A 14,264-nucleotide genomic window follows, 5' to 3' on the forward strand; every position below is an offset into this window, starting at 1 on the left:
TATTTATATTAAAAATGGAACTACGTACAGGAGATATAACAAGGAAGTGGCTAACGGCTATTAGCATCTCCCAGCGGAAAACATTGAAGAATGGTCCAAGATCCAGAGAAAAAAAGTGATTCTAAGAGGGAAATGACTGGAATGTTACTGGGAATACATTATGGCTGTTGGTCTTCACTGAAGCGGATGCTAGCGGATGCTTGACGTACATAACCTTAATTTATCATGATTATATGTTTTAGATATTTTATTTTTAAGCATATAACATGGCTATGTACCTTTAAATCCAGGTATTGTCCACATGGGAACAAAACCCAACAGGTTATTTTAGGAAGATGACAGTTTTTTCCTTCATGGAAATATCCAGTTACAACCTACTGCACAGAAGCCTCTTTATGTTTATATGCAACTAGTTTGCACAAGGTTTGGTTCTTTGCCAACCTATTCGGGTTTTTGAGATTTAAAGAGCTGTGTGGGTAAGTGCATTTAAATAAGAAGAACCAATCTGAACAAAAACAAAGTGTTTTTATTTTAGATCACAGCCAGGCCGGCAGTGTGGGTGAACCTGAGTGAGGACCCCGGAGGACCCTCAACCTCTCCTGCAGCCTTATAGTGTTTGCATGAATGGATCTGAGGTGAAAATTATCCTAAAGCAGCAGACGCTGCTGAGGGTCCCTCACGACCAGGGGTCTCCAGAACAAGCTGAAAGAAAGTGCTGAATCTCTTTGGGTTCTACTTGTAACAAGCATGTTTTTTTGTATTTTAAAAGTGTGTAAAGACACACTCCCTGATGGAGTCAAAGCTAACCTGCAAGCTTCCATTAATTTGGGGGTGTAAACAATAAAAAAATAGATCTCTAGCATGAAATAAATAGTATTTCTCTTCTTTTGTTTGTTTTTTTTGCGCTCCATGTATTTGTACATGTCATAAACATTAAATCTGGTTGAGGACTTCAGTTATAAAGAGGAGAAAGTTAGACCTTGAGGGGGAGAGCTTATTTGTGTACAGAGTCTTCAGGGCCAAGTATATACATATAAACAGGCGTACTATTGGAGTACACCTGTATGGGGCGGAGTCTGTAGGAGAGATCCAATGTTCTAAAGTGCTGGGAGGATGATGATGATGAGGAGTGAAAGGACGAAGGTGAAGCATAAGAGCTTGGGCTCAGAAGTCCATGGGCGGAGTCTCTATTATCGTCATTAACAATTGTGTGTATGTGTGTGTATGTTTTGACTCCAGTCAGAGCAGGTAAAAGTCACAGTTCATGTAAGTCTGATGCTTAAAGGAAATAAAGGATTCGTCGTGCGGTTGTTACGCACAACCCTCGTCAGAAAAAGCTGCAGCCCGGAGGTGGATTTAACGTCGTAGTTAAGGAGAATCGCGTCGGTTGGCATAAGAACTGCATGCGGTGGGAGGTCGCTGGTGTGTGTGATGCCGGGGCAAAGACCCGCATCACAGCGGCCCGTGCTGGGCCTCATACTTGGCCAGGATGTTCTTGGCCCGTCCAAGCTCCTTCCTTAGGCCAGCGACTTCCTGTCTCAGAGCAGAGTTTTCCTTCTCCAGGAAGGAGGCCCGGATGGCGATTTGGTTTTCCTTGAGCCGCCGGGCGTCGCGGGAACGCTTTGCAGCCATGTTGTTCTTCCTGCGCCGAGCCCAGTATTTATCATCCTGCTCGAAAGGAAACAGAAAAAAAAAAACACAAAAAAAAGGATCACTTCAAAGACACAGAAGCAAAAAAAAAAAAAAATAAATCTGAATGTCTGGTGCATCTTAAGGCTCCTTATTAGGCCCACTTTTTTTCTACCCCAAATAGGAAAAACATTATAAATGAACTTCACACCATTTTGTTTGGAAGGAAAAGAAAATTAGCCAAATAAAAAGTATGAAATTCAAGAACTGGTATACCTTTAAAAAAAATGAAACTGAAAAAAAAAATTTAGGTAGGTTACAAAGCTATTCACCTCTTGGGGCACAATGTGTGTTTTGTGTTTTCTAGCATGTCTCCATGAGCTTTGGCACATCAAACCACTAGAAACGTTTTTCATTCTTAATGATAAACAGCCACTTGTGCGCAGAAACCTTTAAGGATCTGGCTCACCAAATATTTGAAATATAAGGAAAAGAGGCAGCCGGTGTAATAAAACACTGAGTTTGCTTCAGGGTCGTCCATCTGCTGAGAGCCGCGGCTCATTTTCTTTCCCTGAACAATTAAGAGCTGACCTACGTAAGAGCGAAGCAGACGGAGGGATCACAGCATCACCGCTGCCTTCTTCACTCTCATTTAAGCTGCTTAACCTGGAGGACACGCCCCCCCGGAGGGAGAAGCTGGCCAATAGGAGGGCAGATCTGCTGACAGGCTGACCGAGGACTCTGTGTGCCCCAGCATGCTGTGCCACTGCGAGGCTAAAAACAAGCTCGGGCAGATGAGTGAGATCTGTTCGGGTCTTTAAAATCGCACAAACATCTGGATGAACAGGACTGAGCAGCGGTCCAACCTGCAGCTATCTGCGTAAAGGGTAGCATCAGTTGCTACTAAAGGGTAGCAAAACTGATTGTGACACCACAATCAGTTTTTTTTTTTGTTTTTTTTTTTTGGTTATGACAGAAATTCTGAGTATAAGATATTCCCTCAATGGGCTCCTGATTCTTACGTTTCTGACACGATTATTTTTGTCCACCCAACCAAAATCTCTAAAATGTTCTGAGGTGAAGAAGCAGACTTAGAAGAGAAAAAAGTCTCCTGCTCGTCAACTTTTCAAAAACCTTTTGTTTTCTAATTTGGGCTAATAAGTAAAAACAAGCGTTCACAGAAGAGATAACTGGACCGACTGGACCGGTACCACCCCGAGGACTGGCTCCAACTTACCTTCAGGTCATCGGGAATGAAAACCTTCCGAGCCTTCTTGATCATGGGCTGAGGCTTCAGCTCCTCGGCAGAGAACTTGCGCTTACGTGGATCGAAGATCTCCTGACCCGGAACGCTGGACAGAGCCAAGTCTGCCGGGTCGGGTTCGTAGCTGACTGGAACCTGGATGGACTCTGGATCAATGGGGCTGGGAGTGTTTCTGGAGTCAGGCAGGCCTGAGGGAGGAGACAGAGGGACATTATTAAATCAAATAATCAAAATTCGTTCTGTAGAAAACTTTTTATTATTTTTCATTATTTTTGTATCTCTTTAATATGCATTTAGCTCTATTGATTCCATTACCACTAATTTTTCTGTTCATTTTTTTAACTTGTTTATTGTTCATCCATCTGTACACATTTCTACTTTTTTTTCATCCTTTTATGCCTTTTATTCTGATCTGGTTTCTTCCGTCTTTTAAGTTTGGCTGATATACATTGTTAAATTGTATTTGTGCCTTTCTTTCTGACTTCCCGCTCTTTGACAGGTTCCTGTCCATATCCTGCTGTAGGTTCAGAATAGTTCTGAGGGAGCAACATTTTCATTTGATAACGTCCAGGAAACATGTTCTGGGTTTGAGCGTCAGTGTTGCCTTTCAACCACCAGGAGGAGACAGAGAGAACTTTGTAACAATCCTGTCATCAGACCAGCAGAATCTATTTCTTTAAATGTTTCCTAAATAACGCCAACAGTTTTGAACCTTTGAGCGCTTTTTATTCTTTCTTTGCAAGAGTTTTTAGTTTTTCTTTTTAGATTGCTGGATAAATGCATTTTGGTAGACAAACCTGAAGATAATAGAAGTTGTAACAAAATCTATAATAACAAGAGAATGATGTGGGGGTCAAAGCAGAGCTAAGTGTCTACATTTTATTCATCTTTCCATGTCAGATGTTGTTTTTCTTCCATTTTTATCGGCTTCCTTTATATTTGTTGATCCAAAAAAATGTGTATTCTTACAGGTTACTTTCACAGAGCTTACAGGTTACTTTACAAATAGGGTAGAGGGTGTCTTTTTCTGGTTTTATAAGTTACTCGCAAGTTATTTTGTGGAATATTCCTGCTATTGTAGGAGATCTTACAGATTACTTTGTGGGGATTATAGGTCAGCGTACAAGAATATACAGGTTACCTTCTGTAAATTTCAAGTTACTTTATTATAACCTACAGGTCACTTTCATTTAGCTGACTACTCCAAACATAAAGGGTACTTTGTAGGTACCAGGAATACTTTAAACATTTACTGTAATGAACCTGTTACTTTAACATATCTTTGTATGTTAGTTTGTGGATCACACAAGTCACTTTCTGTATTTTGCAGGTTACACTAATGTTGAAGGTTATGAACATGATTTAGAGGTTGCTTTACAGGACATTTAGGGGGCTTTCTTAAGGGTAGAGGTTAGCTCACTAGATATTACAGATTCTTTCAGTAATATACAGGCTTCACTGAATGTTAAATGTTACTTTCTAGTAACAAGTCGTACGGCAAATGTACTGCTACCATTATGCATTGATGTCCACTTTATTGATTTACAGAAAGCCATTGCTAATACATGCCTCAATCCTGAAAGCGGTCCTTACGTTTACAACACGCGTGTGCGTGTTTTCTCTTCTGCCAATGGATTTTCATTAGTTTGCGCTTTTCAGACTTAGACGTCGCTTTATTGATCCACTTTATTGACGCTGGTTAGTTAGCAGAATTGTGCTCAGGGAGAAATCTAACATTTCTGCAGCAGCTCTACCTTGACGTTTTATTGAAGACAATCTGGATCCGAAGGCGGACAAACAAACGAAGGACTCGAAAACATAATTGTTTTTGTCATTAAAAGGGGCAACAATGAGACAAAGCTGATGGGTGATGTATGTGTGTGTCTAGCGGAGGTTGTATGCGCTCTCTATGTATGTCACTGGTTTATAAAAAAAAAACAATTGTCAGGTAACTGAATGGTATCAGATCTTGGTTCCTTGATCCTCAGATGACTCTGCTGTGCCTGTTTCATTCAGCGGCCAGTTTGTTTGATCGGCTGGCTTGGGTTCTGCAGGATGTTCCCTGTGATGTCCGTCCTGATCAGAATAAGTGAGTTAGCTGCAGCTTGCTGAATGCAGCAGGTGAGACTGAGTGATGGGGCGGGGGGGGGGGGGGGGGGGGGGGTGGAGAGCTGGAGGTTTGAGGTTGCAGGCGCCGGAGCAGGGGAGGTGTGCATGACAGTCGCTGTTGTTAAAACGTGATATTGACAGACGCCCCGACACGTGTGCGTTAGTGCATAACGTGAGCCGCTCAGCTGCAATTCCTGATGTTCCCCACAGAGAGCAGGGAGCATGGCTGCATCTGTCCCAGACAGAAGACGTCAGACGGATGGAGGGGGATTCGTGGAGTATATCTAGCAGTATATCTAGAAAGTAAGACGAACCAGTGAACGTGTTCGGAAAGGTTTGTCAGAACTGTGCCACCTGTCAAGTTTATGTGACTTTATGGGTGGATGTATCAATGCGACCAGGCTATTCCAGTTTTTCGTTGATTTCCTTTTCCTTTTTTTTATTATTTGTTTGATTTTTGGTTAAATGGTGATGTCTTGGAAAGAAAATTCAACGTGATAAAGACTAGCTTCTCTGTGTGTAATTTTTGGACCCAGAGCAGGGAAAGTGTTTTCATCTCAATTTGAGTGGAATCGATGATGTAAACTGCCACAGAAATAGAGCAGGATGCTCATTGAGATCCAGTATGATTGCTGTCAGCTTCATATAAAGAGCTGAATGAAGCCAGTAGGATGTGAGCTTCACATTTGCATCCATGGTGGGACGTGACTGATTCAGATTGAGCTGTTGGACTTTGCTAAAAGGGAACCGGAGCCGTACCCTCGTGCCACCCTGCCTGCTCTTGTCTCTGATCTCCACCTGCCTCTCCTCTGTTGCTCTTCTGGGGATTTAGTCAGAAACCTGAAGCGAAAACGTGTGAAAGGAGAAGAGACTCTTCAGGAAGGAGCTAAAACACGTGACAGCACGAGTGACTGAAAAAGGAGGGGGAGACCTCAGCTCCTCCACCTCTCCGGCAGGATGTCTGTGGATCTGCTGAACTCCGACTAACCTGTTTCTGGTTCCTTATCAGCTATGCCTCCCTCTGCCGTGTGGAAATACAAATATGCCAGATTATGCAGTAGATTACGCTGCTATATTTGGCCAACAGAGCAGCAGATTATCTGTGGCCTCTGCTTGAGTCGGACACAGTTTGGAGCTGCTGTTCTGAGGCTCGTGATGGAAAAATGATTTGAGCTGGTCAGTGGAAAAACACTGAGAGCCCACACTGGATCGAACATTAATAAACACTATACTCTACTTTAATTTGATGAGCTGTACTAGTTCTGGTACCATTGTCTTTTATACTCAATAAAGGTAAAGATACTAAAAATAACACCATATTTCCCTATGAGACATGTTTTGATATCAGGAACAATGTCTTGTTTATTGTAAATTGACATCCTTTCCATCTCACTATGAAATAAGGAAAAAAAAAATAAATAATAATAAAATTATCCATGAAAAAAGGCTCCTTAAAATTGTGACTTTTCTTATTACTCTTTTTTTATCTTTAAATGTGTAAAAACAATTTTTTTATGAAATTTGTTAGCAGATTGGTTGATTTACATATCAATTTTTAAATTCTGCATATATTCTTTATTCATGTAAATGATTATTTCCATTAATTTACTTGTGCATTTATCCAAAAAACATGTTAGTTTATTCATGTTTTTACAGCTAATAGTTTTAAGTGACTATATTTAGATTTGTGCTTTGAGTTCAATGATTATTGTTTAATTGTATTGTTTTGTATAATGTGTTACATTACTTTATGTAGCCATTTATTGTTTATTTCTAAACAGTATTTTTTTTTACGGGGGGGGGGCGCGCCCTGCCAGCTACTCCAAGGATTATCCCATTTTGGTTTGGAACATTTAAAATGCTGCCTGAATGAAATGGTAAGAGACTGGAACGCTTTAACGCGATTCTGTTAAAAATCCTGAGCTATGACTAAAATCAACTTATAACAGACAGCCGGAAAAAAAAAAAAGAGAAAAACTTCTTCCTACTCTTTTACTACTTTTACTTTAAAAATAGAGTTTGTGTGGTTCCCAATGAATGGTTTGTGTGCTTCATCTTTCAGGTTATAACCACACCGCAGGGTGGTAATCAAGAGACATCAACAAACACACTGAAAGAGGTGAAATACTAACTTTGTCAATTATTCCATGATCAATTATTTGATTTATTTGCTCTACAGCCCCCACTTCTCAAAAAAGAGGAAAAAAAGAGAAAAAAAATATTGTTTTGCAGCTTTAGGGGACAATTTGCATTACATGCTTTGAATCTGATAGAGAGTTATAAAGATAAACCTGGCGAAAATTCCACCTTCCAGCGCACGGGTAGATTTAAGCTGTTTACTTCTGGAATCGCTTTTTGCAAAGCCAACGGAAAGTTTCTGACTCCTTAAAAAGGCAACAAAACTTTTTTTTTTTTTTTTTTTGCAGGAGGCATTCAATAAACCAGGACCAGGCTCAGAGGAAAAACTACGCTGCAAACGAAGACGAGTATGCTCCACACCCTGTAGCAGCGTGCATTAACGTGTGCCTGTGTGATATTGGTCGACGTGAATGTAAACACTCGGTGGGAAATGTGTGGATGTGAGAGCCGCCGCCCCCTGGCCTACTTCTGCAGAGAACACTATGTTCTTAAAACTCTGATCTCATGCAGGGAGGGCAGTCAAATACGCACACTAAGTCACACTCACACATACACACGCTCAGCAGGTCACATGTCTATTCATGCTGTTAGGACGGCCTGTTTTCTGAGGATCACTGGGGGGGGGGGGGCTGAAAAGAGGATGGTCTCTTAAAGAGAACGAAGGCTGGAAGGTGAGGGTACATGCGCGTGCACACAGCTCATCCACGCCGGTACATCTGTTCATCTCCTGCTTCTAACAGCAACAGGTTCTTAACTGTAAGATCTGATCTCGAGGAAACACGCCTAAGCTCAGGTTACCTTTGTACCCCCCCCATTCCGCTCTTATCTGACCCCTCACCCCCTGCCCTATCACACAACTACAAGTAGATGGCAGACCCTCATGGCATGAAGGAGATCTGAACCTTGTGCTTCTGTTCTGATAAATCAGAGCAAACAGCGTTTTTTTTTTTTGTGTGCCTGACTAACATACAGGTGGTTGGCTTTGATTGAGTCACGTGCAAAGAGAAGCACAAAAACTTTAAGCTTTTCAGTTTAAGAGCAGCCGTAGGTTGTAGTTTGCATCATTAATTAATGATCAAATGTCAGAAGCAGAGTTCTTGTTGATATCATCTCAAATATATAAAAAGCGATTTATTCAAAATCGCGGATCGTGAATCGCTGCTTTGCTGATGATGTGATGCTGTTTATGCACCCAAAGCTATGCGGTCTGTACGGTTTCAGATGAGCTGTCTGAATGAAGAGGAATTCAGAAACAGCGACTGTGAACAAAACCGAAAGATGTCATTTTTTTTAAACCAATATGCAGTCAGAGAAAACAGCTGCAAAATAAAAAAAATGAAAGCAGATGAGATATGTTTCAAAATTAGCAAAAATAAAAGACCAAACGTGATTTACCTGCTGCCACAGGGCTGCTGTGCAGGCAGTTGGGGGACACGACGGAGGTGGAGGCGTGGTTGCTGAGGTCCATCACTGAGCGTGCCGGGGTGGGCGGCACCGGCGTCATGATGGGCGGCTGGCAGGGTGGGGCGTGGTGTGCTTGGTGCCGGTCCCGCTGGTGCTGGTGCTGAGACGGGCTGGACGGGATGCCGTTCTCCGACAGGAACTCCTCCAGGTCCATGTACTCCAGCTGGAAGGTGTCTCCATCATAGGAGAGGGTTTTGTCCCACAGAGTTGGTCCAAGGAAAGCCGACTGGGGGGCACTGCGCTCCTCCTCCAGGTTCTTCTCTTTCTCGTGCTCTTTGCTGAAAGCTGTAAATGCAGATAAAGAGAACATAATCATTTCAGCGTTAGAGAGACAGGGTTTTGTTGGGAGCTAGAAGCCTAAATGCTGAAAGTGTTTATAGTTTGGCACTAGTCCGGTTATAACTCATCATCAGTCATTGGTGGTTTGCAGAACACGTGTGCTGCTTTTGTTCTATTTTGGATTTTTACAGTCAAATCATGTCCACAACATTTGCTTTTTAAAATGTTGATCCATCCACTGCTTTTTTTCTCTTGAATTTAAGCTGAGATTCTGCACACCACTACCATTCCCATTTTTATTTTATTTTTTTTATCAGCAGATGCCTTTAAGCACAGATAGTTCTTCAAGTTGGGCTGACTTGTGGCTTTGTGAGACCACAAACACTTTACAAAGCACGGTTACAATTTAATTTAGTAATCCAATAAATGTGCCTCCTTCCCAACCAGATCAGCTCATATTTCATAATAATGGATGCATGGATGGACAGATTGGCAGATGGAAGAATAGAAGGAGGTTGGTGCTAAATATGTGTTTATATATATATATATATATATATATATATATATATATATATATATATATATATATATATATATATATATATATATATATATATATATATATATACAATGGTATTTACAAAATTACTTGAATCTGTTTAAACCCAAAGCTTGTAGGAATGATTCAGTGTTTACCACAGCCACGGAGGAGGATCATTAGAAATAAAAGCTTCTTCACACTTTTTTTTTAAATAAAAATAAAACCCAAAGTCCCTTAAAAACATGGAACAGCATACACTTTGACAACTCTTTTTTCCATCTAGACACACATTAAACTGCTAAATGGTTTCATGAAACAGTTCAAGGTAAATTTTAAAGTTTGCTTCTGCCTTGACTGCATGATGACATCGAGTCACAAAATTCCATATAAGGTCATTTGCTGCAGGTGCAGAACACCCGGATGCACACCTCCACCATGAAACTGATATTAACGTTACAGGGTTGTTGGGTTGCTGAAATGAAGGGTGAGCTTTTTCTACTGAATATTTAAGGTAAGGGTCACTGTCCGGCAACCCTTGAATGAGGTCCCTTTCCAAAGCCCCTGAATAAAAATTCAGTCATTGGATTCAAGCATGTTGGACCATTGGTGTATTTAAATCTCTTGAGGACTGCAGCTGGAGACCCCTGCTTTAATGTTACACCTATTCCCACCGGAAAAGCATTTCCCCTCTTTTTAACTAGATAACTCGTCCTTCACTGATCATCAGCACTTCATTTCAGTCTCCCATTTGCCACTTTTCCTATCAGTCTTCTAGAAGACGTGGTGGACATTTTGGAAAGGGTATTCAAAGAGACAGGAGCCATGCAATTTTATTTTCAAAATTCCAAAATTCCTCCCAACTCAGATATCTTGAGTTCTCTGAGTGTTTTTTCTTTTCTTTGTTGCCATTTTAAAGTATAAATACAGAAATTTGCTGTAAATATACAGCAGAAGTGTGCCACAGTGGTTAGGCTTTAAATGTTTAATCATCGGAAAGCGATGGATGGATGGAACAGCGAATAAAGCCTGGAAACACATACTTTTTAATTCCCTGGTTTCCTTTATATAAGCTGGTGTTTGAGCTCTGTAAAAGGCCTAGTTTCCAACTAGTTTCTAACCAAGACCGATAAAGACTACATAAAGACTGAGTCTGTAAATATCAATCTGCAGAGTCAGAAAGAAAACAGTGGATAGTTCCAGATGAAGATAAAATGTCATTTTAAGCAAAGATGTGATGGTGTGATAACCCTTAATCCACAAACTGCAGGGTCAGTCCAATAAACAGGTGACCCTGTTACTACGAACCTGTGTGCGCATTTTCCCTTGATAACATTCAGAGAGGGCTCTGGTATCAGTAAGACCTCGGAAAATCAAACTCTGAGTTGATTAGGGTTCTGAAACTCAATCAATAGACTGGACTTTGACTGGCTGGTCAGAACAGAATTGTGTTTACAGGGGAGCCCTCTTTTAACAAAAGTCCAACACGACACAGTTATGACCAGGAGAGCGTCTAAAACATGATGCTTTGAGGAACTTTAAAGTTGACTTATTTTAAAAGATGAAAAACAATATTAAGTGACTTTGGTTTTGAAAAAGAAAAGTAGAAATTCAGCTAAGGTCAACAGAACTATATATAAAACAATATAATAATAATAATGTGGGGATTTAATATAATAACCCCAGGTCTGGCTTTTTGAAGTCCTCAGCAACAATTGCTCTGGTTACAGCTCCTGTCTGAGGGGACTTGGTATGCTTTAGCACAGATTCATTCTGACATGTTCAAATAAATGTTGAGAACTTGCAGAACAGCTAAATTTAGTAAAACAAACATATTTAGAACATGTTTTAAACAGAAACGCATACACTGATTGTATTATCTGTAGCTAATGTATATTATAGATTCATGATAAATAAAAACTAACCTATGGGAATGTTTTAATAACAACTTTTTCTAAAGCAATGTAAAAGTGCGTGACCGAATGAAGATGTTTTTTTCTCCTCCGTCTTGACGCAAACAGCGTTAAACTAAACCACCCAGTTTACTCAGTTAACACCCAGGAACTTCGAGCGAGTGCGGCTGCGGTAGAAGCGCACTGAGCTGACAGGCACGAAATATCTGAATATTTCCGATTATTCCGAGGAACCATTGCTCATAATGGTTTCCTCGGGGTGAAATAGTTGCTATCTGCAGGCGCAAAGTCTTATTCCTGCTGAGCCTGGCAACACATGGACGCAGCCTGCCAGGATGGAAACTTTGCGCGCTTATTGCGCAGCTGAGCGGCTCTGCGTGAGGAGCGCCGCTCGGAAAGTTCAGGAACAAAGATTTACAGTAAAAACAAAGACATGCTTTGCATTCCTCTGAGCCTAGATTATCAGTCGGAAGCAGGAAGAAAGGAGCGACAGGTTTCGGGGAATAAACGAGGGAGTTTCCTCCAGGTTCACCTTCATGATGCAGCGGTAGCTTCATCGGGTTCTCCAGCAGGGACTTCAGAACTCCATGCGGGTTCGGCGGCAGACAGGCGGAATTCAGCGGGAGAGGGTGCCGGGACATCTTCTCCATCACGCCTCCTTGCGTCGGACCAACCGAGAAAGAAAAAAAAAAAAGCACAGCCCCGCGAGAGGAGATGTTGCAGCGGGCAGAGGAGGGCAGAGAGTGTCGTTGGTTCAGAGGATGCCTGCCGCTCTGCAGATTACATGAAGAACAGCCGGAGAAGAGCAGAAATCATGAAAGCTCCTTGGAATAAAGTTAGAATTAACGCCACGCGCTGTTGCCGAGGAGCGAGTGCGGCTGTGGGAGAAGCGCACCGAGCGAGTTCTGACCGCGTGCGTGACAACTGAGCGCTGACGTCAAACCGCGAGCCAGGCACCCGCCTCTCCACTCCCCCAGCTCACGGGCGCGCGCGCACACACACGCACACACACGCACACACACACGCACACACACACACACACACACACACACACACACACACACACACACACACACACACACACACACCTATTCAGCCAGCAGAGACTTTAACTCTGACCGGAAATAAGAAGAGCGCATATTAACAATGAACGGTCGTTTGGAAACTATCAGATATCAGAGATAGCATCAGTAATTTCTGCGTTTATTACACACTACCATCTGTAGGTCTGATAGGATATGGCTGTAGGGCCCCAGGTTGTCTGTGGCAGACTCCTCTGTCCAGGGTCCCACTGCCCCTATGCATCCTACTGCAAAAGAAAATCTGATCTGTGAGAGTGTGCCGCCTTGCATCACTCTGTCATCCAGTTCTGATGGTTATGGGTTCTTCTGGTCTGCGGTGAGACCGTCCATCATCCTCCCCTCTCACGTTCTCTGGGTTTCAGTTCTTAGACCGGTTTGGGAAGATCCTGACTGGCCCTCCTGAACAGAACCGCAACACAGAGCTGGAGCTGTAAAAATGACTGACCACTCTGGGATTAAAAAAAAAAGTTTTTTTGTGGGCTTTGTTTTTAGATTCCTGAACCTTTTATGGTGGCGAGGGAAAAAAAAAAGAATGTGTTTTGGGTGAGTCCGTTGCAATGGTGCTGGCTATCTTTTGGAGTCTGCAGGTGTAAATGTCCATCCGACATGGCAGCTGTGATCCAACAACGCGTTCCGCTGACCTCACCACCCGCGTCTGCTTCTCCCTGTTCTCCTGAGAGCAGCTGGAGAGCCACACAGCGCAGCAATACAACAAGTATTGCTGGGTGATGGGTTAAAAGCAGAGAACAAATTTCGTTGTAATGTATGTTTCAATGTATGCTTCAATGACAATAAAGATGATATTACTATTACTATCACTAAGTGGGTCTTTGTCACTGACCTGTAGAAGTTCATGAGCAGCTGGGGAGCAAGGTGAACTGGTTCGACTTCCTGAGGAATTAAAGTCTTTGTTGGACTCTCCCCTCTTGGTGTGACATTTGTGTGTTCCAGGCCAACAAAGATGTGAACACTCAGGAGTTCTCAACTCTCTACCTCCTCAGTGTGTATTGAGAGGGCAGTGTGAGTGGTGCACTTATGTCCAGAATTATTTATTTTGTCCTTGTGTTGTTGAGGTCCTTTGTTCTCCCCGATACCGTAGTGTCAAGTGCTGGACGTTCTTTTTTTTTCGGGGCAATTCTTTGTTGTCAGAAATCAGAATAGAACAGTGGTATCAACAGCCAACTTGCATATGTTTCTGGTTAGTCCTTAGCCTCATTCTGAAAAGAGAATGGGGCTAAGGACTGACCCCTGGGGTGTCCCTGTTGTCATAATGAGGGTTGATGATGTGTTCATCCAAAATTACCCATTTGGATGTGGTCTGTTCCTGAGGAAATTAAATGCCCGGGCCGCTCAGTTTAATAACCAGTTTGTGCAAAATAAACTTCTCCAGGTGGGTCAGGGCTGGGTGGAGAGCTGTTATTACGCCATCCTCTGTTTACCTATTTGCCTTGTAATGTTGGTCATGGTCAGCAGGAGGATCAGTTTTAATGTGTGGGAGGAAGAGTCTTTCAAAACTTTTTGACGATGACTGAGGTGAGAGCAACCAGAAGATGTTTTTTTTTTTTTTTTTGCATCCAGAAAGTTCACCTGAAATCCTTCCTGTGGAAAGATGAGATGGGCACCACATAACAAAAGATGTTACCTGTCAGTGGTCATAATGTTATGACTGATTAGGTGTCTGATATACAGACAGACTGAGATATTTGGAAACATTAAATTATGCTTTAAATAAGAAAAGGGATTATTCTGTTGGGGAAAAACAGCAAATTGAGTAGGTTCAGTAGGAACTTATTTTCCTGCAGCTTCATTCAGGATGTCCAACACTCTTCTTTATTTCTGCCCATTGC

The 14,264-nt window shown here is 42.1% G+C and overlaps 1 protein-coding gene across 2 annotated transcripts; it reads right to left on the reverse strand.

The window, feature by feature from the left end:
• Positions 1-506: 506 nt before the first annotated feature.
• hlfb (HLF transcription factor, PAR bZIP family member b) lies at positions 507-12,312 on the reverse strand. Of its 2 annotated transcripts, none has more exons than XM_012879088.3 (4): positions 11,868-12,312; positions 8,537-8,890; positions 2,867-3,081; positions 507-1,671 (listed from the first exon to the last, which is right to left on the reverse strand). In XM_012879088.3, the coding sequence occupies exons 1-4, from the start codon at positions 11,983-11,985 to the stop codon at positions 1,453-1,455; spliced, it is 906 nt and encodes a 301-aa protein (XP_012734542.2). In that variant the 5' UTR covers positions 11,986-12,312; the 3' UTR covers positions 507-1,452. The 2 variants fall into 2 exon arrangements, with proteins under 2 accessions (XP_012734542.2, XP_012734543.2); XM_012879089.3 differs by having other exon boundaries at positions 507-1,668; positions 11,868-12,309.
• Between the last annotated feature and the right edge of the window lie 1,952 nt (positions 12,313-14,264).

Source organism: Fundulus heteroclitus, chromosome 10 (assembly GCF_011125445.2).
Source record: "Fundulus heteroclitus isolate FHET01 chromosome 10, MU-UCD_Fhet_4.1, whole genome shotgun sequence".
NCBI lineage: Eukaryota > Metazoa > Chordata > Actinopteri > Cyprinodontiformes > Fundulidae > Fundulus > Fundulus heteroclitus.

Coding starts and splice junctions, on each gene's coding strand:
- hlfb (XM_012879088.3), bottom strand. CDS start 11,985: ATGGAGAAGATGTCCCGGCACCCTCTCCCGCTGAATTCCGCCTGTCTG. Junction 8,891..11,867: donor GCTACCGCTGCATCATGAAG/GTGAACCTGGAG, acceptor CTGCATTTACAG/CTTTCAGCAAAGAGCACGAG. Junction 1,672..2,866: donor TCATTCCCGATGACCTGAAG/GTAAGTTGGAGC, acceptor TTTCCTTTCGAG/CAGGATGATAAATACTGGGC.